General features: G+C 38.9%; 2 protein-coding genes across 15 annotated transcripts in view; both read right to left on the minus strand.

Annotated features, from left to right (window-relative positions):
• The window catches only part of nphp3 (nephronophthisis 3), a 67842-nt gene extending 53958 nt beyond the window's left edge, over window positions 1-13884 (minus strand). Inside the window, exons 1-19 of the mRNA XM_057824366.1 lie at window positions 13188-13884; window positions 10133-10258; window positions 9919-10069; window positions 9696-9848; window positions 9496-9629; window positions 9278-9438; window positions 9050-9206; window positions 8895-8969; window positions 2511-2681; window positions 2337-2440; window positions 2155-2269; window positions 1930-2073; window positions 1659-1859; window positions 1519-1601; window positions 1316-1445; window positions 1067-1231; window positions 600-694; window positions 380-502; window positions 93-282 (exon numbers count right to left, since the gene is read on the minus strand). Of these exons, the coding sequence (XP_057680349.1) occupies window positions 93-282; window positions 380-502; window positions 600-694; window positions 1067-1231; window positions 1316-1445; window positions 1519-1601; window positions 1659-1859; window positions 1930-2073; window positions 2155-2269; window positions 2337-2440; window positions 2511-2681; window positions 8895-8969; window positions 9050-9206; window positions 9278-9438; window positions 9496-9629; window positions 9696-9848; window positions 9919-10069; window positions 10133-10258; window positions 13188-13511 (2802 nt within the window). The 5' untranslated portion in view covers window positions 13512-13884. The remainder of the gene's footprint in view (window positions 1-92; window positions 283-379; window positions 503-599; window positions 695-1066; window positions 1232-1315; window positions 1446-1518; window positions 1602-1658; window positions 1860-1929; window positions 2074-2154; window positions 2270-2336; window positions 2441-2510; window positions 2682-8894; window positions 8970-9049; window positions 9207-9277; window positions 9439-9495; window positions 9630-9695; window positions 9849-9918; window positions 10070-10132; window positions 10259-13187) is intronic.
• A 2480-nt stretch (window positions 13885-16364) lies between these two features.
• Window positions 16365-25920, minus strand: part of si:ch211-285f17.1 (sickle tail protein) — a 171316-nt gene continuing 161760 nt past the window's right edge. For 13 of the 14 annotated variants that reach the window (XM_057824066.1, XM_057824065.1, XM_057824064.1 and 10 more), the window contains one exon: window positions 16365-21730. In XM_057824066.1, coding sequence (XP_057680049.1) covers window positions 21251-21730 — 480 coding nt within the window. In that variant the 3' untranslated portion in view covers window positions 16365-21250. The remainder of the gene's footprint in view (window positions 21731-25920) is intronic. The other variant, XM_057824068.1, reaches the window with a different exon arrangement.

Genomic DNA, 25920 nt, shown 5'->3' on the forward strand with positions numbered 1-25920 from the left:
ACAGAGCTGTCGAGGAAAACATCCCCACATAATTTTTTTGCCCTTTTCTAGCTGTTAAAGAGTGTCATGACTAACAAAAACATGGTCTCCACCTGACTGGGCAAGCCCAGATCTTTAAGGAAGCGTCCCAAAGTCTCATACAAGTTGGCCAATTTGGTCATGCTGTCCTCGCTCTCACAGTTCTTCTCGTAGTGCTTCAACGAGTCGAAATACTCGGTGGCCATGGAGCTTTTGTCTTTGCCCACATATTGCCAGTAAGCCAGCAGCTCGGAGAAATGACCCCTGAAGGTGATAACAAAATGAAAAATTGCAAATGAATTGGATTTAAAAGTTAAAATATTAATCTTACAAAAATGTGCTCATCGGCGAACACACTAACCTCTTGTACAAGTTCTGAGACACAAACAGGTTCAAGAGGCTCAGCTGCAGTTTGGTCCGGTCTTCCTGCTGCTGGAGCAACCAGGGCAGCTCATCGGCGACACGCCACGTTACAAGATCATGACTACGATAAACACACATCCAATAAATTGAGTGAAATGAAGTAAAACTAAAGGAAATTGAGGTTCGCGCAAAGGGAAAAGATAGATGCCCGGCTGCACCTGAGTTGCTGACTGAAGTAGTGGATCAGTTTCTCTCTGTATGTGGCACAACTGCGTCCTCCGCTCAGAAACTCTAATCTGACTGCTTCTCGTGCCTGGTAACATACAAATACAGTATGTGAAAGTCTGAATTTTATCCGCTTTCTTCAGGGTCAGTTTTGTTCCCACAAACTAAAATGCAACCTCGTTTGGGCTGAGATCAGGTGACGCGATTTTGGCCATGATAGAATATTAAAAAGTCATTGATTTGGGTTGCTTTTTCAGTGTGTTTAGAGTAATTATCCTTCTATTCCAGTTGTTTTCAATCCTTTTCACCAAGTGCCACCTAAAAACTACCGCATTTTCCAGACCATAAGTGTTCCTCTATTTTTTTTGCAGTGTAGTTTGTCTTGTCCCTAACTTATATAGGGTCTCCTCTTAACACTGTCAATGTAAACCTACTGAAGTGCCCAGTGGGATTAAGGTACCTGCAGATGTTGGAATCTGATGAGACCGCAGTGGAGGGTGAGCACGCAGAGTCTGCTCAAACCAAAGAGCATCGACGCCAGCACTGGAAATTCCAACTCCGGGAAAAGATCGAGAATTTCTGACTCACTCACTCCATTGTGGCTGGAATACACCAGGCATAGTATCTACACTCGGGAGAAATACAGGGAGAACAGTAGTGTTCAGTAATGAACTTTTGGAACTACTGACCAAAAATAAAAGTCGATCACCTCTTTCATTGTGTGTCGCTCTCTGTCCGAGCTAAAAGAGTCCAGAGTCATTTTGAGAGCCAGGCGGTAGAGAGACAAGGTGTCCTGACATTGCAAGCACTGTTCCAAATTCTTCTCAAACGACCATCCTCTGCTCGGAAAGAAAAATTATGATGTCTGTTTCTTCACCCCAATATTCTCCCGAACAGACAAGACAAGAGAACCTGGTGCTCATCCTGGCAAGCAGCGTGACATACAAAGCGTTGCAGGTTGATGCTGATCGGCAGTGTCGTTCCAGCTTCTTCTCCTGAAAAACAACCACTCAAATGATTCCTGCACGCCTGTACAGTTGAGTTGCTACTACCTGATCTTTGACGAGTTGAAGGTCCATGTTCAGGCACTCAGCGGTAACCACACTCCTGACCTCCCTGGGACTCAGCGGATCCAAGTGAAGAGTCGGCCACAACCGCCACGCTTGAGGACACGTCTCCACATTAACAGATACCACCACTCTGACGTTGACGGGCAGCGGGTCGATCAACCACTTCATATGTCGTTCTGCTTGCTTAAGCACAAGATTTCAATCAATGAACTTTCATTTTGAAGTAAAATTGTCATACCGAGGCTGGCGTTACCTGTATTTGGTCAATGGAGTCTATGATGATAATGATGTTGCCCTGGTGGCGCGCCGAGAGCCTCTCGAGCCAGCGCGGAAACTCCTCCAGGGTCTTGCTAGGTTCCATGGACAAGCCGGAAATTGACCAAAAGTGTTGCAGAAGCTACAGAATGTTGGTCATACAACAAACTGAGCAAGTTGCGGGAGTTTTGAAAAAATAAATAGTCAAGAATGGATCTCTTACCTTAACCGTGAGGCGTTTGATAATGAGGACGGGCTCAGAACTGGAGGAGAAAGGTCGCCCGACGAAATGGTAGAGGAACAAATTGTTGGGGGACTGTTTCTGCTGTAGCTCGATCCTACAGAACAACCTAAGTGGTCATACTTTTCCATAGCGCATTGAGGAAAGAGGAGATATGTTCTCACCATTTGGCGAGGAGAAGGGATTTCCCTGAGCCCGGACCGCCTGACACCAGCAGAGGCGGCGTCGGGGGAGGGGCAGCGATCATGTCGTTGAGCCGGTCAACGTACTGAGAAGAACACCAGCGTGGGGGTTCAATCTGAGGTGGCAAATAAGAATTTAGAAGAAAGGAAGCTCACCTTTTGGAAACCAAGCTGGGAGCTGGTGCTCCCACACGCTTGTTGGTACGATTCCATCTGCTCTTGCTCGTCGTGAAGGTCCCACAGGACGTCGCCTGAATCTTCCTCGCGACCCTCTTCAATCGTGGAGTCTTTTGGGTCGGCATCTGCACCTTCGAAACCAAGCAGCTCCTGAAACAGGAAAACGTGTGGACTTAATATGTGATTACGGTACGTACGAACTGTTTTCAGTGCCATTGACGATGATAGGCGTCCAATCATGTGGCTGTTTTCATTCTTCTTCTGTGAATTTATGGTAAGACTTTTATTATGTTCAATATGAATATGATCATGTATACAAAAGAGTAATTATGTCAAAACCTTTTCTGTGGATACAACTTTGCGCATGTGTGCTCAGTGACAGACTGGCTTTATCATGGTGTCAACTGTCAATTCTCATTCACAAACAAACTTTCAACGCGACAGGAGCTCACAGACTATCGGTATTTAAACTTTCGAAATTTACCTTTCAGCAACTGTTGAACTCTGTCGGAGCCTTTTTCTAGTGTAAACTGTATAATCCCATTAGATGTCGCGACGTTACGCTGCCAATGATTATAAACTTTCATCGTAATGTTTGTAGTATTTCAGACTTTTTATCTCTCAGGGTGCAGACAATTAAAAAACTGTGTGGCATTTTCCAAGGTCTACGGCCAGTCAAAAGGATGGACGCTGGAAAAGTGGCAAAAGGTGGATCGGTGGTGGCAAAATCATGGTCTGGGGTTACATCCAGTATGGGGGTGTGCGAGAGATCTGCAGGGTGGAAGGCAACATAAATTGTCTGAAAAATCAACAAATCTTAGCTGCCTCTTACATTCCTCACCATAAAAAGGGGAATGCAGTAGGATGGTGCTCCATCGCATACTTCAATCTCTACCTCAAAGTTCCTCAAGGCAAAGAAGATCAAGATCCTCCTGGACAGGCCAGGTCAGTCACCAGACATGAACATCATTGAGCATGACTGGGGTAGGATGAAAGAAGAAGCATGGAAGACGAAATCCAAGAATGTTTATGAACTCTGGGAGGTGTGCAAGACTGCTTTGTTTGATGTTCCTGATGACTTCATCAATAAATTGTATGAATCCTTGCCGAACCGTATGGATGCAGTCCTTCAAGCCCATGGAAGTCATACAAAATATTAAATTTGGATCTCACAGCACCACTACATAATTCGTTTATGTTATGTAACATATTTTTGTATTTCAAGTACATTTTTTGTTCAATTTTCACACTACTTTCTGTAGGCGACAAAACTTTTGTCTTGCCAAAATTTGACCTTTATGTCTTCATTAAATGTCCAACTGCTTGTTAACACTTAATTTCTAATCAGCCAAATCACATGGCGGCAACCCAGTGCATTTAGGCATGTAGACATGGTTTAAGACAATCTCCTGCAGTTCAAACCGAGCATCAGTATGGGGAAGAAAGGTGATTTGAGTGACTTTGAACATGGCATGGTTGTTGGTGCCAGAAGGGTTGGTCTGAGTAGTTCAGAAACTGCTGATCTCCTGGGATTTTCACGCGCAACCATCTCTAGGGTTTACAGAGAATGGTCCGAAAAAGAAAAAATATCCAGTGAGCGGCACTTCTGTGGGCGGAGATGCCTTGTTGATGCCAGAGGTCAGAGAAGAATGGCCAGACTGGTTCGAGCTGATAGAAAGGCAACAGTGACTCAAATAATCACCCGTTACAACCAAGGTAGGCAGAAGAGCATCTCTGAACGCACAGTACGTTGAACTTTGAGGCAGAAGGGCTACAGGAGCAGAAGACCATGCCAGGTGTACCTCCTTTCAGCTAAGAACAGGAAACTGAGGCTACAATTTGCACAAGCTCATCGAAATTGGACAATAGAAGATTGGAAAAACGTCGCCTGGTCTGATGAGTCTCGATTTCTGCTGCGACATTCGGATGGTAGGGTCAGAATTTGGCATCAACAACATGAAAGCATGGATCCATCCTGCCTTGTAGGCCTGAACGATATATCGTTTAAACATCGCCATCGCGATGTGCGCATGCGCAATAGTCCCATCGCAAGGACGTGCGATAGTTTTTTCATTTCATTTTTTTAAATCCACAAACGTTTGTTTTGAGGAAGGAGCGCGAAGGAGAGCGCACAGCCTCTCATCTCATTCCCTCCAACTCGCAGTCATCGGCTCCTCCCCCTCCCCTGCTACAGCGGAGTGGAGGGAGAAGGGGCCGAACAGCAGAGCGGAGGGAGGAGGGGCCGTTTTCAAAGTGAAAGCAAGCAACACGTTGAATAGGGAAGACTGTCTCCAAAAGGAGTTTTGGAAGTATTTTGGCTATCGACAAGAATATAAGGAACAAAAAACAGCCCTGTTGACAGTGCCTCGCCATGGTTGCCTCAACAAGAAGTAATCCGTCGAACATGTGGGACCATTTAAAACGCAGGTATCTATGCATTCCTGCTACGAGCTTCCCATCAGAGGCTTTTTAGTACAGGTGGGAACATTGTTACGTGCCAACGTTGTTGTCTCAAGCCTGCAATGGTGGATAAACTAGTAGTCTTGGCCAAAAACCTATGAGACCCAGTTGAGAATTGCTGAGCAAGGAAGGTGGACGATATGCAGACAAATACATAACACAGCTGCAGGAATGTCTTTTCTTCTTTTTATTCATGTGACAGCTATCAGGAAGGCAGGAAATTTGGGAGTTAAAATGGTTCTGTTATTCATCAGTTATTTGCTGTTATTCAGTTCAATTATTTACAAGTTCAATTGAGTTTCTGTTTCTTTTATATTTAAATTAATTGTAAATCGTATTTTTCAAATAACTATAGTACAGCTGCACATAAAGTTTTGATACTTAATATTTTTTAAATATTTTTACAACTTTGTTGCAGTTTTGCAGTTTTATATTGTTATATTTTGTGTAAACAACTCAGGGGACTAATGCACTTGCACTTTTATTTGACAGATTTAATATTTAAGTTCAAATATGTTGACAACTTTATTGTTTTACTGAGGTTTTTATTTATTGTTATAGTTTGTGAACAACTCTTATTTGTCATATTTAATATTTTTGTTCAACTATGTTTACAACTTTGTTGTTATTTTACAGAAGTTTTTATTTATTGTTATATTTTGTCAAAAACTTAGGGGACGAATGCACCTGCTCTTTTATTTGTCATTTAATGTATTTGCTGCTGTTGAAGTGTCAAATATTGTGTTCAATAAATTATCTATTTTGTGCAGACATTGCTTCCTGGATCCCTTCATAATAATACAGCAATCTTAATCATTCACAAATGAAACGGTATTATATGAATACACTGTGGTCACGGTGTGTCATGCAAAGTATTTCCAAACAGCTATTCAAGTCATCTAGTGAAAATTTCTTTAAAAAAAAAAAAAATTATATATATATATATATATATATATATATATATATATATATATATATTTTTTTTTTTTTTTTTACTATCGCAATATAATATCGCAATATATTGCACACCTCAAAAAAATCGCAACAATAGTTTTTTCCAATATCGTTCAGGCCTACTGCCTTGTATCAACGGTTCAGGCTGGTGGTGGTGGTGTAATGGTGTGGGGAATATTTTCTTGGCACTCTTTGGGCCTCTTGGTACCAATTGAGCATCGTTGGAACGCCACAGCCTACCTGAGTATTGTTGCTGACCATGTCCATTCCTTTATGACCACAATGTACCCAACTTCTAATGGCTACTTTCAGCAGGATAATGCGCCATGTCATAAAGCTGGAATCATCTCAGACTGGTTTCTTGAACATGACAATGAGTTCACTGTACTCAAATGGCCTCCACAGTCACCAGATCTCAATCCAATAGAGCATCTTTGGGATGTGGTGGAACGAGAGATTCGCATCATGGATGTGCAGCCGACAAATCTGCACCAACTGTGTGATGCCATCATGTCAATATGGACCAAACTCTCTGAGGAATGCTTGTTGAATCTATGCCACGAAGAATTGAGGCAGTTCTGAAGGCAAAAGGGGGTCCAACCCGTTAATTGCATGGTGTACCTAATAAAGTGGCCGGTGAGTGTATTTTTGTACATTCAACATCATTTGGGAGGGTCTTAGCTTTCATATGAGCCATTTCTGAAATCAATTGAATAATAAAAGTCAGGTTATTAGCAATTGTTTCGACAAAATGGATACGCAACAAGACTTTTGTGAGGGACTATAGTGATTAGGCCTGAACGATATATCGTTTAAACATCGCCATCGCGATGTGCGCATGTGCAATAGTCCCATCGCAAGGACGTGCGATAGTTTTTTAATTTCATTTTTTTTAATCCACAAACGTTTGTTTTGAGGAAGGAGAGGGAAAAAAAGCGCACAGCTTCTCTTTCTCTCCAGCAAGTCATCGGCTCCTCCCCCTCCCCCTGCAACAGCGGAGTGGAGGGAGGAGGGGCCGAACAGCAGAGCGGAGGGAGGAGGGCCCGTTCTCAAAGTGAAAGCAAGCAATCAACACGTTGGAGGAGCAAGGAAGACTGTATCCAAAAGGAGTTTTGGAAGTATTTTGGCAAGAACAAGACTATAAGGGACAAAAAACAGCCCTGTCGACAGTGCCTCGCCATGGTTGCCTCAACAAGAAGTAATCTGTCAAACATGTGGGACCATTTAAAACGCAGGTATCTATGCATTCCTGCTACGAGCTCCCCATCAGAGGCTTTTTAGCACAGGTGGGAACATTGTTACGTGCCAACGTTGTTGTCTCAAGCCTGCTATAGTGGATAAACTTGTCTTGGCCAAAAACCTATGAGACCCAGTTGAGAATTGCTGAGCAAGGAAGGTGGACGATATGCAGACAAATACATAACACAGCTGAAGGAATGTCTTTTCTTCTTTTTATTCATGTGACAGCTATCAGGAAGGCAGGAAATTTGGGAGTTAAAATGGTTCTGTTATTCATCACAGTTATTTGCAGTTATTCAGTTCAATTATTTACAAGTTCAATTGAGTTTGTTTCTTTTATATTTAAATTTATTGTAAACCGTATTTTTCAAATAACTATATATAGTACAGCTGCACATAAAGTTTTGATACTTAATATTTTTGTTGAAATATTTTTACAACTTTGTTGCCGTTTTGCAGTTTTATATTGTTATATTTTGTGTAAACAACTCAGGGGACTAATGCACTTGCACTTTTATTAGTCAGATTTAATATTTAAGTTCAAATATGTTGACAACTTTGTTGTTTAACTGAGGTTTTTATGTATTGTTATAGTTTGTGAACTCTTTTGTCATATGTAATATTTTTGTTCAAATATGTTGACAACTTTGTTGTTTTACTGAGGTTTTTATTTATTGTTATAGTTTGTGAACAACTCTTTTATTTGTCATATTTAATATTTTTGTTCAAATATGTTGACAACTTTGTTGTTATTTTACAGAAGTTTTTATTTATTGTTATATTTTGTCAAAAACTTAGGGGACTAATGCACCTGCTCTTTTATTTATCATTTAATGTATTTGCTGCTGTTGAAGTGTAAAATATTGTATTCAATAAATGATCTATTTTGTGCAGACATGACTTCCTGGATACCTTCATACAGAAATCTTCATCATTCACAAATTAAACGGTATTATATGAATACACTGTGGTCACGGTGTGTTATGTAAAGTATTTCCAAACAGCTATTCAAGTCATTTAGTGAAAATTTCTTTAAAAAAGATAGATCTTTTTTTTTTTAATATCGCAATATAATATCGCAATATATTGCAAACCTAAAAAAAATCGCAACAATAGTTTTTTCCAATATCGTTCAGGCCTAATAGTGATCATAATTTATAAAAATGTTTAGTTGGCACACAGCCTACTGTGTGTGTGTGTATTGAGTGGACTACATTTCTATAGGTCTGCGTTATTCATGAATAATTTAGCTGTTAGTTTTTGACCAACTTCTGAGTAATGATGACATTGCCGACTAAACTTAGAAATCAATACTAAAGCAATTATGAAGCATCTTTATTTTATATATTATGGTGATAGTATTATTACCATTGTTTGTTTTCCGAGGTTTTTAACCTATGCATTGGTGGGAAAATAAAAAAACATCACGTATAAGCACGTCTGGTTACCATTTGTGAGCTGCCTGCCGACCGTTCGAAGAGCAAACCTAAATATCCAAACAATTTAAATGAGTTTATTACTAGTAGGTGTCCAATCCATTTGAACTGGGAGGTTGGCAGCGAATAACCATTCGTTCGTGCTGTTGTTTATCAAAATGATCCGGATCAGCAAAAATTGAGATAGTTAGGTAGGGCTTTTCAAAAATCAGTATCCAGAAAAAAAAAATTGTGGTTAGTGCCCCCTTAGTATGTAACTATGTATGATAAGTACCTGTTTGATGACTTTCTCCAGCTGAGCAGAAATGAGGCTGGCCCCGTCTTCAGCAGAACCGCTATGATCTAAAACCTGTGCACATTTTCGATAAGCTATACGCTTGAACAAGTCTTTCAATATCGTCAATCACACAACTGATCTATAAAATGCACCTTTATTTTAGCAGCCTTGTCAGCAGCGTTGACCCTTTCCAGAAGCTTCCTGGTGGGTCCGGTGAAGTTCCCATCTGCTGCTGTCCTGAGGTAAAGCACTAACGGGTGTCCATCTGGATTCTTCACAAAAGCCTCCTCGCAGTCCTCCACCACAGAGCTGTGACGTCACAAAACAGCTAGATTAGATGGAAATTAAATCAAGTTTCAGTAAAGGATGAAACATGCTACCTGTTGACAGTGGATTTTAGAAGAAGCACACAAACTGAGCTCCTTTCGATTTCCTGTTTGCGCACCGACACAAAGGAGGCGGCGGCTTCTTCATTGAAGCAGACATTCAGGTAGAAATGTCCGAGGCCTTCACACAGCCTCCTCAGCACTGGAGAGTGTTTCTGCATTCGAGAAGATTTTACAAAGAGATCTAGCAAAAATCACTTTTGATTACAAACCTTGCTAAAGATATCCATCTCAGCCTTGGTCTCTGGTGTGCAAATGAAGTAGCAGCGCACTGTATTGCTCCACAAGGCTTGAGGAACGTGAGGTGAGACCTGCAGGAGACTGGCCACCGCTGCATCCCAGTCATCTAGTAGGATTAGATCAATTCTCGTTCTCAGAAACGGTAATTAACTACAACATTTTGCTAACTTACCCCTGCTCACATTCGCGAATGGACCCTCCACGTCGATGAGGCTGTGAGCGAACTCCGGACCCCGGAATGTTTGCTGCAACTGCATCATGCTACCCATCGAGGGCTCACTTCCCAGCACTCCCCCAGACCAGTACTCACACTGGGTTCCTGCAGCTGGAGACATGAAACAGTTTTGAAATTTGCTAAAGATGACACAAGATCTTGGCTTTTAATTTAGCTCTACCAGTCACAGTTGTTTGGTTGTCATCTGAATCAGAATCATTGGGAGAGTAAACCTGGATGCCCTGAGCTTGCAGTTGTTGCATTTTGGATTCCAAGTCTCTCTTGGCCCGAAGGAGGTCCTGGATTTCCTTCTCCTTCGTCTCCCGAAAGATCTGCCACCGAAAGAACCGAAGACAATTAGCATGACGGAGAATGTTGGATTCACTAGGACGTACCTTGAACTGCCTTTTTACTTTATCCCTATCATGCTCAAATGTGGAGGCTCTCTCCATAGCTTGGTACTTAGCCTCCAGGGCGCTCTCTTTCTCTCTCAGGATCTTCTGGTAGGTCTTCTGCAAAGCCTGTAATCACGCGGAGGACACTACGGAGTGAGCTGAACAGTGGTGACCCCACAATTCCCAATCAGTCGTCCCATTTTGATTGAATTGGACGTCTATATTTGTCACAGTGATAGTTATCCCTCGCTACTTCACACTTCATACTTCGTGCCCTGAGTCCATTGCGGATGTTTTTTTTTACCAATTGAAAAAATAAATAAATAAATGCAGTATTTTATTGAGCTCTACCGATCCGATCACATTGTGTCAAACATAGGCGGAGTTTGACTTTTGGGTCAGGGGGGACACAAAATGTTGATGACCCCAAAACACAGTGTCAGCAATAAAATGAACTTACAAGAATATTTAAAATAATTAGTTGACAATAAGCGTTTTTTGGTTTCCCATCATTCTTAAGGGGAATTCTAAATCAGGCTGCTTAGGCAATACTTTTCGCCAAGATCGTCATCCATTGAATTTGGTCCGCCCGCCAGTGTCGTGCCAATGTAGTTACCCCAGTCAAAAATTGTATCCCCTGGGCGGAGCCATATGGAGGTAGATTTGTGTCTTTATTATTCAATCAAAAAAAAAGAAAAAAGAACGTTGCTTCAATCAAAATATATTTTTTCAACCAAAAAAAAGTCGCTTCAATAAAAAAAAATGTGTTTGCAAAAATAAATTTGAAACTAAAAAAACTAAAAAAAAAAAATACATGTTAAAGCTATTTTTCTTTGATTAATTTCGATATTTATATATTTTTTGATTGAAGTCAAGTTTTTTTTTTAATTGAAGCAACTTTTTGATTGAAGTAACGTTGATTGGTGTTTGGGCCACATTTTGACGAGGACATTTTTCTCTTAATTATTCAATCAAAAAATAAGTTGCTTCAAAAAAATATAGCTATTCAAAAAGAAAAATCACTTCAATCAAAAAAAGAAAAAATTCAATCAGAGAAAAAAGTTTTCGAATGCGAATTTTTCATTTAAAAAGTTTTCTTTGATTGAAGCAATCCTTTTTGTGTTTGGGCTATATTATGATTAGGACATTTGTGTCTAAATCCTTCAATTCCCCCAAAAGTTGCTTCAATCAAAAAAAAAAACATTCAATCAAAGAAAAAAATCATTTAAAAAAATATTTTTTCTCTAATACATATATAAATTAAATTATATGCAATGCAAATGACTGTCTAAGGTGCTCGAAGAATAGTTTTGACCCATTATAAAAATGTTTTTTTGTTCTTTTCATTCATTTCTGTTGCAGTTTTATTGCTTTACAACTTTTAAATATATTAATAGGAAAGTCAATTACATGCAATGACACTTTTCAGCCACCGGGGAGGCTTGGCCCGCCCTTAAAATCCGCTTATGGTCTCAAACTCTCACTCCTGCCACTTTCCTTGGTCAGGCAGTGCACTGGAGTTGCTTATAAAAGTTAACGATGATTGACAGTGGTTAAGGTTAGGTTAAGCTTAGATCTTGCCGGAGACGCTTCTAAACCAAAACTTCAAAGCATCGTCGCATGTGTCAATCATCATCCAACTTGTTAAACAGCTGCTGTGGCAACTCATTGTGTGTAAGTGAGCAGCTTGAGCGGATTTGAGTGGACTCGCTCAAGGAAGTATTTCCTAAAGACAAGCATTTTTTACTTTACTCTTGTTTAAAAATATATTGTTGGGACAGTAACATGTTTAAAATTTATCATAATTACTACATTTATTAAAATATACATTTTTTAAATTATACGTTGGGGGAAAAAAGTGGAAAAATAAAAAACGTCTTATATCAGTGGTGTTATCAGGATGCCAGGTGTGGGTGGCCAAAAAAAAAAAAAAAAAAAAAAAAAAAAAAAAAAAAAAAAAAAAAAAAAAAAAAGCTACAATGCTCAAGTAGGTCGAAATCCAGCGTAGGGCTACTGCACCTTAAAACATGTTTTGTTTTCTCCTTGAGATAACTGTTGTTGTGATTGGGTCTAAAGTACAAATAAAGTTGATTTGATTTTATTTGACTTAGAACACATCCATAACTGAACAGTATGGACATGCAGGTGACAATGTTTTTTTTGGGTAACCTATTGTGGTTCCTCGGTTTTATTATTATTATTATTATTATTATTGTTATAGCTATTCTTTGTTCCGAGGCCCCTTTGAGCTCAATTTGACCCCCTTAGGATGCTTCAAAATGCACCAAAATCAGCAGGCAGGTCAAGACAAGCGCAATCTTTGATACCGTGTAAAGACAAATTCCAAATACACTATGTAGCACCCCCTAGTAGTCATTCTTTGTCTCGCCGACACTTTGAGCCCTACTTTGACCCCCTCAGAATGCTTCAAAACTCACCTGACTCAACAGCCAGGTGAACACTGGTGAAAACTTTGATAAAACGTATAAAAAAATAAATAAATAAATAAAAAATAAATAAAATAAAAATATGCGTAAATGTGTGTAGCGCCCCTTAGGAACAAAAGCAACATTTCATTTTATTTATTTATTTTTTTTAAGGTGAAAGAGAAGGTAACAACGCAAAGGTTAAAACACATCAGTACTATATGACTGGGACACCATACGCGGTGCCCAGACTGCCGTTAGTACTACATCCAGTTTTCTTTGAGTGGGCAGAGTGACGCCCCCCCCCCCCCCCCCCCCGGTTACGCCCCTGTCTTATATGTATCTCTTTCCACTGATAAAGCTGAATAAATACATTGAACAAGAAAAAAAATGGGAGGGGGTGCTGCTTCGCGGTTTTTCAATTTTCGCGGCGGGTTCAATTCCCCATTAACCGCGAAAAACGAGGCATCACTGTAACAAGCAATTAGTTACTGTAACACAAAATTTTTGAGTGCTATTTCTCTTAGTAAAAAAAAAAACAAAAAAAAACTTTTAGTCAAGCGGTTGAAGCAGTACAGTACCAGTACTACAATGTGTACTCTCGCCATGATACTCTAGCAGTATGGTACCTGTAGCTCAGCCCTCAGCCTTTTATTCTCCTCGTCCAGCTTGGCTTCCTTCTTCTGCATGGACGTGATCTCGTTATTCTTGCTCACGCGAAAGATCTCGTACTCCTTCCGAAGCCGTTCGTACTCGGCGGCGTACTCGAGGTCCACTGATCCCGTCGACTTGAAGCTGGCCCCGATCACCCGAGGTCCCCGGCGGAAGGAGCTGCGCAGAAGCCGGGCTTTGGGTTTCACCTCCACGGGGATCTCGCATGCCTCTCCGCCCTCTCCCCCGTATCCGTCTTCGATCACCTCTCCGGGGCTGACTAGGGAGGAGGCCGTGCCCATGGTGGCTAGTGAGGCTTGCTCGCCTTTTAGAGGAGTATAGTAGGATTTCTAGCTGTAAAAATGTCATTAAAATACGCCTAGCCTCAAAATCACCTACGAATAGAAACCATTCAAACGCTACATGCTAATTAGCAACTAGCATCCCCAACCTGTTACTGGTTTAGCTAGCGAAAGTATTTGCGGATTGTCGGTAACTTCACCACAACAAAATACTTTGAAAGATAATAATGAGTTAGTTTTATCTACACAACCCTGTCCAAAACGTTGTCACGCGCGAAAAATTGGACTAAACTAAACTTTTGACACACGTAAACAGCATCCTTTCACAGCTTCTTTCTCGCTGCCTTGGCAACAAGGCGTGTCTACGGCAAAGTATGAGGGACAAACCAGGAAATTTTGATTTCAGTGTAAATTCTTGTTTAATGGACTGAAATGCCTATCAATAATCCAAGTAAACTGAATTTAAAAAAAAAAAAAAAAAAAAATCATATTAGTCCTGCTATTCAAAAATTGCAACTATTATACATACACACATTACACATACAAATGAGTTCTCCCAAAAAGTAATTGAGTTAGTAACTCAGTCACCTGAATGTAAGAGTAATTAGTTACTTGGCAAAGTAACTGGTGTTACCTTTAATGTTCTTTTTATATTTTTTTCAAAAAAAAAAAAAAAAAAAAAAAAAAAAAAACATAGTAACCTTTGCTACGTTTGGAAGTGATTTAATGTTGTGAATCAACTTAAAATTGTTAAAATTGCTCCCGTTTTTGCATTAGTTCCCTTCTGTCTACTTTCGACACATGAAAGTTTTAAAAGCGTTTCATCATTTAAAGATAGATTCAAGTCAAGATTTTGCCGATTTAGGAGTATTTTAGATAAAAAGTTACTTAGGTTCGCTAGGAAGGTTCACTACAAAAGAGCCTTTCTGAGAAGTCTACTGCTCTAAAATGGCGGCTGTTTACTAACGCCACCAAGAGTCATTTCGCATGTAGTTCTATATGCATGTGATATCTAGGTGTAGATTGTAGGCTGTCTGCTACAGTCAGGAAATATTGGAGGAACCTAGCCTAGCATCACGTTTGCTACACCGTCACAACAAACACTCTTCGCTCTCAGTGTCTCTGACTTTTCTCGCGTCATTCAACCAACGTAGTAACGCATAATGCACATTGTCTCGTTGCCGAAACGGTGACAAAATCCGGAGGAAAAAAAACGTAAAGCACGAAAAACGTACATATTTTGAACGTACGTCGTACACATTTAAAAATCAGTGCTCACTTGTATTTACGCCACAACTGTACAACTTGACAGGTATGTGACTGGGAAAATAGCTGTGTTAGGTAGCAAACAAAGCTAGTATGACGACTGGCATGATTTTGTCACAATCTGCTGCTGGTCGGATTGTTTTGTTACAGAGATGTGGGATGAGTTTTCAACGTCGTACCTGCATCCAATTCCAGCTCATCAGCAGTGTTTTAAACCGATCCTAGGCGGCTTGCCGAGATATTGACTTGCTGCCATTTGACAGTTTGTATATCCTTTCGTTGCTAGTTGCATCATTGCCTTGTTTTTTGTTGCCTTTCATCATGGTTTTCCCTCGTTTTTTTTTTAAATCCCGACCTCCTGTCACAGACCCTTTTTGGGTCTCCCTTTTCGCAATCGGGTGTTTTTTTGTGTGTGTTCAATAAACCCTTGCATGCAATCCCTGTTATTGTTATCTGTTTGCTATCTGAAGTGGGCCGAGTTTTCTTATTCCGTAGTCAAGCCAGCCACACTTTCTTTTCAGTTGCGTTTCCCTTTCATGTTTTACTGCAGACAACGTATGTGGGTTGCGATTGCTTTGAAACGAAAATCATGACTTTATATGGCCCTAGCCCTGTGGTCTACACGCTCATCTGCCGCACGGCACGGGACATGTGGCTTCGAATTCCACTTGAGACCTTTATTTAATTGCTTTTGCTGCTTGTTTTGTGAAATATCGACAGTGCTATCCGGCTCATCATTTTTCAAATTGGAAGGGCAGAATCGGCACCATGTTTATGTAACTAACGAGTGACACTGTGAAGTACGGCAGCGATGCCCAGTGATGTCAACGCTCAAAGTGCATTGCGTCATCAACAACAATGGCAACCTACTAATAAAACTAATTTTTAAAAAAATTTATTAAAATGAAAACATTACAAGTTTGAATATCAAATTGTTATAACTCATACTAACTTCAATCTTTGAAGAGCTACAAGTCTTTCTGTCTGTGGTTTCCTTGAACAGGGCCCGGGTGTGATTAGCATAAGCGGGACTCACAATATTACTCATTATTCGAGTATTTCTTTCGCCAAATACTTTTTTGCTTGTACTTGAATACATTTTTTGATTGACTACTTTTACTTTAGTAATATTATCTTGACGTAACACTACTCTTACTTGAGTATGTTTTGGCTACTCTAGCCACCTCTGCATTTAAAACACAATATTGTAGCCCAGTGAATCATACCTTCCTGTTTGACCCTCCCCTCACCCGACATGCCCACTTTATGCCCACATACTGACCCCTTATTGAAGAAGTCTTTTTTTTTTTTTGGTATATTTTGTTTTTTTCTCTAAGCTGCAAATGACTCAAAATATAAGAAACCTCTCAAAACACAATAAGAACAAAAAGAAAATTCATGTTCTAAAAAACAAGCAAAAGGCTAAGCTATAATTGATTAAATTATTGAATTTCATAATGGAGCATCATGACACCAACTAAAACAGATGCAGTAAACATGATGTAGTACTGGTATTGTATTTTTAAAGAAATCTGAAATTTCAAGTGAAGTGATAGCATGTTTTGCATATCAATAAACACACAACACTTTATTTATTTATTTATTTTTACCTTTTAATCAGAAAATCCAAATATGGAAGCTTGCATTCCGGCAGGAGAGGGCAACCTTTTTCCTTTATTAAAATAATGAAAAAATAAGATGTGAGGGTCAACCAACAAAGATTTTTGTTAAATGTTGAAGGCGATTTATAACAGGTTGCCCACCCCTGCCTTAAGCAGGCTCCTGCTGCTACTCAACATGGCGATATGACTTAAAGCTTTACAAAAAACAACAAAAAAGGGAGAGAAAAGAAAATATTTACATGGTCCATCTGTGCAAACATTCTTTTATTTTTACACCACTCTCCTAAAGTATCTGATAGATAGGCATGCATACAAATAAACTTTGGTGCGTTAACAAAACTACTTAATCGAGAGGCATTTACTATATGTACACGCTCTGCTTTGTTTTTAGTACATTTTCCACAAGACAATACACGAGTGCGTTTTCCTTTCATCTCCCCCCCAAAATTGGACAACTTTGGCAAATAGGCACACTTCTGTTACTGTTCAGCGTGTTGCTTCTTTTAGAATTTCCCCCCAAATGTTGGCAGTTGAGACGCGTTAACTTTTATGAGAAAATACTTGGTCTGTATACAAGGCATTTACACGGGTGAATAAACATTGACAGATTAAATATACTCCACTTATCCAAAGCTCTGGTATGAAAAATAAAACAATCTGTACACCGCTTGTAATATAATACATCTGATTTTAATGTAGTAGCCCCTTTCACACTGGCCATACAATTTTACGCTGTTCTATATGAATGAGGACGAACAGGCGGAATGGGGCAAAAGGCCAATACGAGTTTTGATCACAAAGTTGTGCTCGTATCGTAAATTGCTTCTCCCGTCCTGTTGCGCTTAAAGCAATATTTGACAAGTTCATACATTAAAACCGCTGATTATTCCAGTATGATAGAGAATTGGGGGTCAAACCTGCCCTGGAAGTTTTTACACTTTTGGAGTTGCTATCAGAGCTGTAACGGAGAATAATAATAACTTCACCCCATAAAGACCTAACGTCCACATTCGTGGAATTCACATTTTGGGTCATAGAGGCCAAAATATTAACAAGCCTACATTAAAAAAAAAAAAATCATTAATATTTTTTCTTAATAAATACATTTGTAAATGACTAAAATTTTCATTAAAATTGAATTACCGTAATTTTTGCACTGTAAGGCGCACCGGACGATAAGCTGCGACCCACCAAATTAAGCACGAAAACAGAATTTGCTCATAGATAAGCCGCACTGGACAACAAGCAGCAGCAGCTGTCCTTACTGTATTATAGGATACTTAAACCAAAAAGTAATTAACCGGTAACACTTTATTTGATAGCGGCATCATACAACTGTAATAAGACCAAATGAACCACCAGCCAATTGGTTCAAAGATTCATTACTTCAAGAAGCTTCATTTGGCCATCACTGCTCCTTTGGGAGAGACAGTAAACCTCTGCTGCCACCTGCTGTCAACACTGTTGTCCAACATGCCTCCTAGCATGCATTGCAGCGCTACAGATGTTTATATTTATGTTCTGTGCTAAGTATTTCTTCAGTTTCTGTTCCAGTTGTATCATTAATTGCTAGTTATGGTATTTGGTAACACTTTATTTGACAGTGGCGCCATAAAACTGTCATTAGACAATCATAATTAGGACATGACACTGTCATGAGCATTAATGAATGCTTATAACAGATGTCAGCTTGGGGATTAAATATATGGCAGAAAACACAGACAAGACTGACATTTCTGCTCTTGCACTTTTTAAAAGAAACTGCTGTATTTTGAGCCAAAAGAACTGCTGAGTTTGATAGAACAGTATGTCTATATGCTGCCATGGCATATTCACGGCGCATTAAGCCCCCAAACTATTTTTAATTTGTCCGTTTTACCTTGGAAACCCCCGTTTACAGACATCGCGCAACCGCTTTTGTTTCAACCCAGCCATAAAATGAAGGTAATTAATTATATTTATGATTCAAAATGTCTGTCATTTTTAGCTTAGAATCATTAATTCATATCTAATACTTAAAAACAAAAAAACGACTTTAAAAAATTGTTCACTCGCATATTTTAAACATTTAAACAAATTACGTCACAATGAAAAAAATGGTGTCTGTAAAAACGTCACGGATATCTACCTTGTAACTATCGCTTAATTGTATTTTTTTTGTTACTGTTACATTTTCTCCGATGTGTTAGATGATAATCGATCCAAACAAGGAAAAATTGCAAAAAAAATGTTTAAAAGGGTAAATATATGAAAAATAAAATCTCAACCTTGATGTCTGTGATTTCTGCATCGCGACCTTTGTTATGTTACCACGTTTCACCCATAAAACCCCAAAAAAATCCAACTGTGGCTATTCAAAGCTGTGTCTTGACACTCAGTGATACATGCTACATGGAGTTTCTGGATCGAAACAAGGTAAGTACATGATAATATCTCGTTAAAGTCATGGCATCTGTAATTCTGCTCTCGCGTGCTCTCACCTCCAGACAGGGTTTTGCTGTTTAAAAAACTTTAAAAAAAAAAATTTTTTTTTAAATGCCCTCCTATTCAAAATTTTTCCTCTCCCAGAAAATTGAGATTTTAAGCTTTCCAATGATGTATCACGCATGCATATCGGACAATTTGGAAATTTGGCCAAATTTGGGGTCTCTGAGCGGAACTTCAAGTCACCTGAGTGTTTTTCGCCATATATAAATACTGAAAAAGTTTTTTGTGGTAATAACACAGTCACTACCTGGCACTTTGGTTTGTACCTGGTCAAGGCGCTATTGGAATAGTTGACAGAGGAGGCGTTTACATGGCGCAAAAAAAAAAAATTGCGATTTTTGCTTTACAAAAACAGCAACATTTTCTAAAATTCAATTCCAGGTCAAAAATGAAGATGATTATGATGACAGTTCTATCTACCTTTGGTGTCTTCAAATAAGTAAGACATGCTTGCTATGTAGCCTTATTATTGTTTCTTGTTGCCATTAAGCTGCTGCCATGCAGAGCGCTGTTGGATTTATTGATTTGGACAAATTATTTTAGTGTTGAAAAGGGGCTTATTTGATTGGACCTTTTAGTTTTAAAATGAGTCTGTATGTCATTGTAATGTCTAGCTGCACTTATTTGTGTTATAATTAGGGCTGTCAAAATTATCGCGTTAACGGGCGGTAATTAATTTTTTAAATTAATCACGTTAAAATATTTGACGCATTTAACGCACATGCCCCGCTCAAACAGATTAAAATGACAGCACAGTGTCATGTCCACTTGTTACTTGTGTTTTTCGGTGTTTTGTCGCCCTCTGCTGGCGCTTGGGTGCGACTGATTTTATGGGTTTCAGCTCCACATGAGCATTGTGTAATTATTGACATCAACAATGGCAAGCTACTAGTTTATTTTTTGATTGAAAATTTTACAAATTTTATTAAAACGAAAACATTAAGAGGTGTTTTAATATAACATTTTTATAACTTGTACTAACAATTATCTTTTTAAGAACTACAAGTCTTTCTACCCATGGATCGCTCTAACAGAATGTTGATAATGTTAATGCCATCTTGTTGATTTATTGTTATAAAAAAAACAAATACAGTACTTATTTACCGTATGTCGAATGTATATATCCGTCTTGTGTCTTATCTTTCCATTCCAACCATAATTTACAGAAAAATATGGCATATTTTATAGATGGTTTGAATTGCGATTAATTACGATTAATTTTTAAGCTGCAATTACCTCGATTAAAAATTTTAATCGTTTGACAGCCCTAGTTATAATACAGAGGCACTTTAATTTCCAATCCAAAAACTCCAACACACACTAGGCTTGCTTTTATTTTGGCGCAGGAAGCGTAGACCAGGTAGTACCTCGTACTCCGAGTACAAGCGCATGTACACACGAAGAAGAACATATTTGCTCCCACAAAGAAGTCATGCAGCCGAGTGCGAGAGAGAGGGGGAAGATTACAGCTTAGCTCGCTGTCTAGCTAGGACTTAGCTCCAACGTCTTGGTGAGGACAGTACAATGACGTATAATACTTTTGTACGTATACGTATAATACGTGTTTGGATAGTTATTTTGAGATCTATTGGGTATTTAGGGGTGCAAAGGGTTCATTCCGATTTACGCTGAAATTTGGCTTACGTCGCCAGCCTAGGAACGGAAGTCGTTCGTAACCTGGGGACTACTTGTATACAAAAATCATCGAATTCAGACTGCAAAAATTAAACATCACCCGTCCAAAGAGCATGTGTGCCTTCTAGTGGAGAAAAAACATATCCTACCATGTAATTAAAACGATCATATCTCCGGTTTTTCGTGGTCTATCGGTGCCAAATAAAAACTGGTACAGTATTGTTGACTGTTAAATAGTGTTAAGTAATGTTAAATACCGTAATTTTCGCACTATAAGGTGCAGCGGACTATAAGCCGCCCCCCACCACATTTGATAGCACGCTGTCTTTGTAGTAGCCTAGTAGTAGTACATAAACCACCCAGCATACGTGGTTACTGCCATTGTGCACGCCTTGTATGGAGAAAACGTGGGGCATGACAAATTTGCACCGAAATGTCCGTTTTTGGATAGGAAACATTAAAAAAGATTCTCCGCACCCTCTGCTGTGAGTGACTTCCGGCGCCCCTGCTAACTAAGCAAATCCATTGTAATATTTCGATATCTGTTACAGCTCTGATGCATCCATTTTGTAGTTTTTCTGTGTGAAAGAAGCTTGATAAACTGTATAAAACAGCATGAAAACCCACACTGGAAGTGAATACACTTCATACTTGCACAGTAAAAGATGACTTTCTCTACAAGATGTGTTGGAGGGCAAGCGGGGGGGTTCGCAGGGACTAAAAGTGGATCTAGTCCTTAGCCGCTGAGGCTGTCGGTATGCAGGATTTCCCGCTGCTGCCGTTGTGGGCCCTGTAGCTGGTGAAGCTGGGGGTGTGTATGGTGCGGATGCTCTTCCCACCCGGGCCCAAAGGCGACAGAGGGGAGGGGGAGGTGGAGGTGGAGGAGGATGAAGAGGAGGAGAAGGAGGAGGAAGAGTGCGCTCGACCGTTGGGGGTCTGCGAGGAGAAGGAGAGAGCTTTAGCCGCGTGCTGCGAGGGGGGCTTGAGGGAGCCGTTGCACAGGGAGGGGATGTGCGAGGAGGGCAGGGAAGCCGAGCGAGTGTTGTGGGGGGGCAGGAGGGAGGACTTGGAGGAGGACGGGTTAGTGGGATTAGCCGCGTCTGAGCTGCTTTTAGTGGCGCTAGGATAAAAAGCGGGGATTTTAGAGACGGGTATAGTGGGAGAAGTAGTTTTATGATCCCCTCCCACTCTTTTAGTACTTCCGTTAGCCTGTGAACAGAGATGCCAAAACACATACTGATTGTCACATTTAAAAAAAAAGGCAAACAATAAACACACAAAAGTCTAAACAAACAGAAACATAACAGTGAAGACTAATGATAACAGAGACATGTCTACTGGGATTACATGAAGGAAGAGACAGCAGGGGTGGGAATCGTTCTTGATATCACCACAATACAATGACATCATCTTGTTTTCAGGACGCTTGAAAACAAAGCAACTGGATTACAGAAGGTATTAATTTTGAGAAAGTGATATGTCATTTAGTAGGAGTGGGAACCTCTTGGTACCTCACGATACGATTTGCGATACAAAGCTCACGATAACGATGATCTGACGATATGGCGATACAACGATTATCGAAAAATTGGTCGGGAAATCATTCTTGGATATTCTACAAATAACTAATAAACAGGAAAAACAACCTTCTGCTGTGAATTGGAATGAGTTTATCACTAGTAGACGTCCAATCCGTTTGAAGTGTGAGGGATGGCAGCGAATGAACGAATGTTTATTCGCTGCCACCCTCCCAGTTCAAACGGATTGAACGTCTTTGGCAGTCAGTGGCAGCCAATGAGGTAATTTTGGGCCATTTAAGGTCATTTACCTGTTGATTTTTAGTTACTTCCTGTTGATTTTGGGGTATTTTATGGGTCACTGCCTGTTTGAGTTACAGAACAGGAAGTGACCTGGGAATCACTCATATGAATAGGCAGTGACTCAAACTCAACAGGAAATGACCTGTAAATGTCCTAAAATAAACAACAAGTGACCTGTAAATGCCCTGAAAATCGGGCAGCTGCTCTGGTTTCGAATGAACGAACGTTCCCAGTCGAAATGGATTGGGTGTCGAGCACCGTTAATGCAGCCTTAGAGTTAACAGACACTACCCAGATAGCGGACCGACGTTGAAAAGATGTTGGATCAACATTCCGCGGTTGATCTTATATCGTTGAATCAACGTCACTTTTGTACCCTCAATTAATGTTGTTTCAATGTTAAAATCCTTACAAAACCTAAATGTCATTTAGGCCGAAAATGAGGCGGTGTTTTTTGCACTGAAATAAGACTGAAGAAGAGGGGGTCGTCTTACATTCGCGGTCTAGACGTTATACCCATTTACGACGCTAGATGGCAACAGATATCATTGAAGCGATGTTCTGCCATTACAGATCTCATCTACTCTCCCCATTCACGACGCTAGATGGCGCCAGATATCATTGAAACGATGTTCTGTCATGACAGATCTCAGCTACTTTGTGCATTATTTTATTGCAATGTTTTTCCTTATTCAGATTTGTTTCAAGACTTCAGTTAGTTAGACTACACTTTGATGGTTAATGCAGTTATCACAATTTTGTTGTTTTATCACAATAGTTTGGTTTATTTACATTTCAAAAACCAGAAACCATTCATTTACGAATGTGATTGCACTTTGGTTCACATATTTAAATGTTCATGTATTAAGATTTGAATGAGGAAAAATAAAATGTTTTTTTCTCTTAAATATATTGTTATAATCATTTGCTTCGGATGTACTGTAATTACTTTCTTTATAAAAATTAATTTCGTGTTCAAAAAGTCTTTTTTTCAAACTTGAGTCTTGAAAAAGAGGGGGTCGTCTTACAATCAGGGCCGTCTTATATTCGGGCCAATACGGTATTAATAATATTGGAACAACGCTGAATCAATGTTATGTTTTCGACCAAAACACCCACTCATCCATAATTCAATGACTTTTCAATCATATTTCCTGGTCAATCATAAATCAACTATTCTGCCAACATTAGTTCATCAACTATAAAACACAATTTTAACCCAACCATTGCCTGACATACTATAGCACAAAGTTGTTTCAACGTCACTTGCCGTCAAAAATTTTGATGTCAACCATACTGATGATTTTGATGGAAAATCAACGTTTATTCAATGTCGTTCTGCTATCTGGGTAATATGGTCAAAGATTTTGGTAGCAACTTGTTGGTTCCTTTTTATTTATTTATTTATTTTTTACATTTACACCTTTTTAAAACGACATCTCGATTCTTGGCAGGAGCATATCGATAACCTTTTGGGATACAAAGTATCACGATATATCACCATTTTGATATTTTGTCACACCCCTATCATTTAGGGTGGTCAGAAACCGTCAAGAACCCCCAAATAGGCTTTTAAAGCATGTAAAAGAATCGAATGCATTTTTGTGCACCTATCTGTGCCAGTGAGTCAAGAAGAAATAGGAAATGTTATTCAACTAGATAGTAGAAGATGATGCATCGACCTGCTGTCGTTTGTAAAACAGAATTTTGTTGTTGTTGGTTTCCTATGAGATTTTTTGAAGTTGTAAAATATGTTGAGAAACAGCACAAACTATCCAGTAGCGCTATTGACAAGATTGCTACAGTAGAACCTTACCTAAAGGCAATTTGTTTTTTATAGAGCCTATATATAGTGAAACACATAATACTGATTTCTGTAATGCGCTAAGTTTCGGTAAAAGCTGCCATAATCCTCTTGCTATTAAGAAAGTAGTCATTGGTAACAAAGATTTATCTTAACGTGGTAAATCTGAACCGTTCTAAGCGCTTTGTACTGTTTGTTAGGGAGGATCTCACTTGAAAAGGTAAACTAGAATTATACATTTGACATCTCTTTAAATGTAAGGTAGCTTAAAATTATAATTAAGTGCTTTGGCGCCTAGGCTTGGGGTATATTTGTGCTCTGAACTGAAGATTTTTGAATCGGTCTCACCAGTCAAACTCCTTAGTTTAATGAAATGCGAATATTTCTTCGAAACTGAAAACTTTTAATTATTAGTGTTTTACAGAAACTAGTACTGTATCAGAAAGGGCCCTAGTATTTGGTGCTAAATCAAGGCAAAAAGTATTGTCATCTGGAAGAAAAAGAAATGATTGGGGGAAAAAAATGAAACAATGTTTTTTTTTTTTTTTTTCAATCTTAAAAAACTAAAAAAAAAATTTTTTTTTTTGCTTCAAAGTTGATATTTTCAGATTCAAATATTAACTTGTTTGTTTCGGTTATCTAATTTTCACTTTCAGATTTTTGTTGTTGTTGTTGTAGGCACACCCCTCTGTAATTTGAGAGAGTTGGTACGCTCCATCACCCGCAGGGGAGTTAGGACACGGAATTAATGCAGTAAAATTGGAGAGAGTGTGGCGTCATAATCCGTCAAAGTACCCACATTTCCTGAAGGCAGCATCATTTGGAGTTACTTTGCCACAAGCCAACACGCCTCTTGTCGAGGCCACGCCCCCCGTGCCAGAACACGGCCAAATGTTTTTAAACTGAAAAGGAAAAAAAAGATCTGAACGCGAAAAAAGATCTGAACGTGAAATACAAATTGGAATGTGAAAAAAAACAAACTGAAAAAATAAGATTTGAACGTGAAAAAAACAATTTGAGTGAAAGGTGAAAATTACGGAATAGAAACCAAAAACTTAATATTTAAACCTGAAAATACCAACTTTGTAACTGAAAAAATATCAAATGTTTTTTTTTTCGCTTTTGGGGAAAAAAACAAAAACAAAACGCTAACATTGTTAATTTTTTTTTTTTTTTTAATTGATTTTTTTTTTTCAGATTACAATACTTTTGGCCTTGATTTAGCACCATACTGATACGACACTAAATTGCTGAGATCTGTATCGATGTGTATTAACCAGTGTTGTTAATTTTACTTTAAAATAGTAATTAATTACAGTTACAAATTACTTCTCCCAAAAAGTAATTGCGTTAGTAACTCAGTTACCTGAATGTAAGAGTAATTAGTTACTTGGCAAAGTAACTAGTGATAATTTTTTTTTTTCTAAAAAAAAAAAATAATAAAAAAAAAATAAAAAACAAACAAACAAAAAAAAACAGGTCACACAATGTGAAGTTTAAAGGATTTGGGGGACAATTGGCCCTAGCCCAATTCTTTACCCTCCACTTAACTAGACACAAGGGTATTGCGATAACTAGCTAGTAACCTTTGCTATGTGTGGAAGTCATTTAAAGTTGTGAATCAACCGTTAAAGTTGTTAAAATTGCTCCCGTTATTGCATTAGTTCCCTTCTGTCTACTTTAAACATGTGTAAGTTTTAAAACTGTTTCATCATTTAAAGATAGATTTAAGTTAAGATTTTGCCGATTTAGAAGCATTTTAGATTTAACAACAA

This window comes from Corythoichthys intestinalis, chromosome 20 (assembly GCF_030265065.1).
Source record: "Corythoichthys intestinalis isolate RoL2023-P3 chromosome 20, ASM3026506v1, whole genome shotgun sequence".
Taxonomy (NCBI): domain Eukaryota; kingdom Metazoa; phylum Chordata; class Actinopteri; order Syngnathiformes; family Syngnathidae; genus Corythoichthys; species Corythoichthys intestinalis.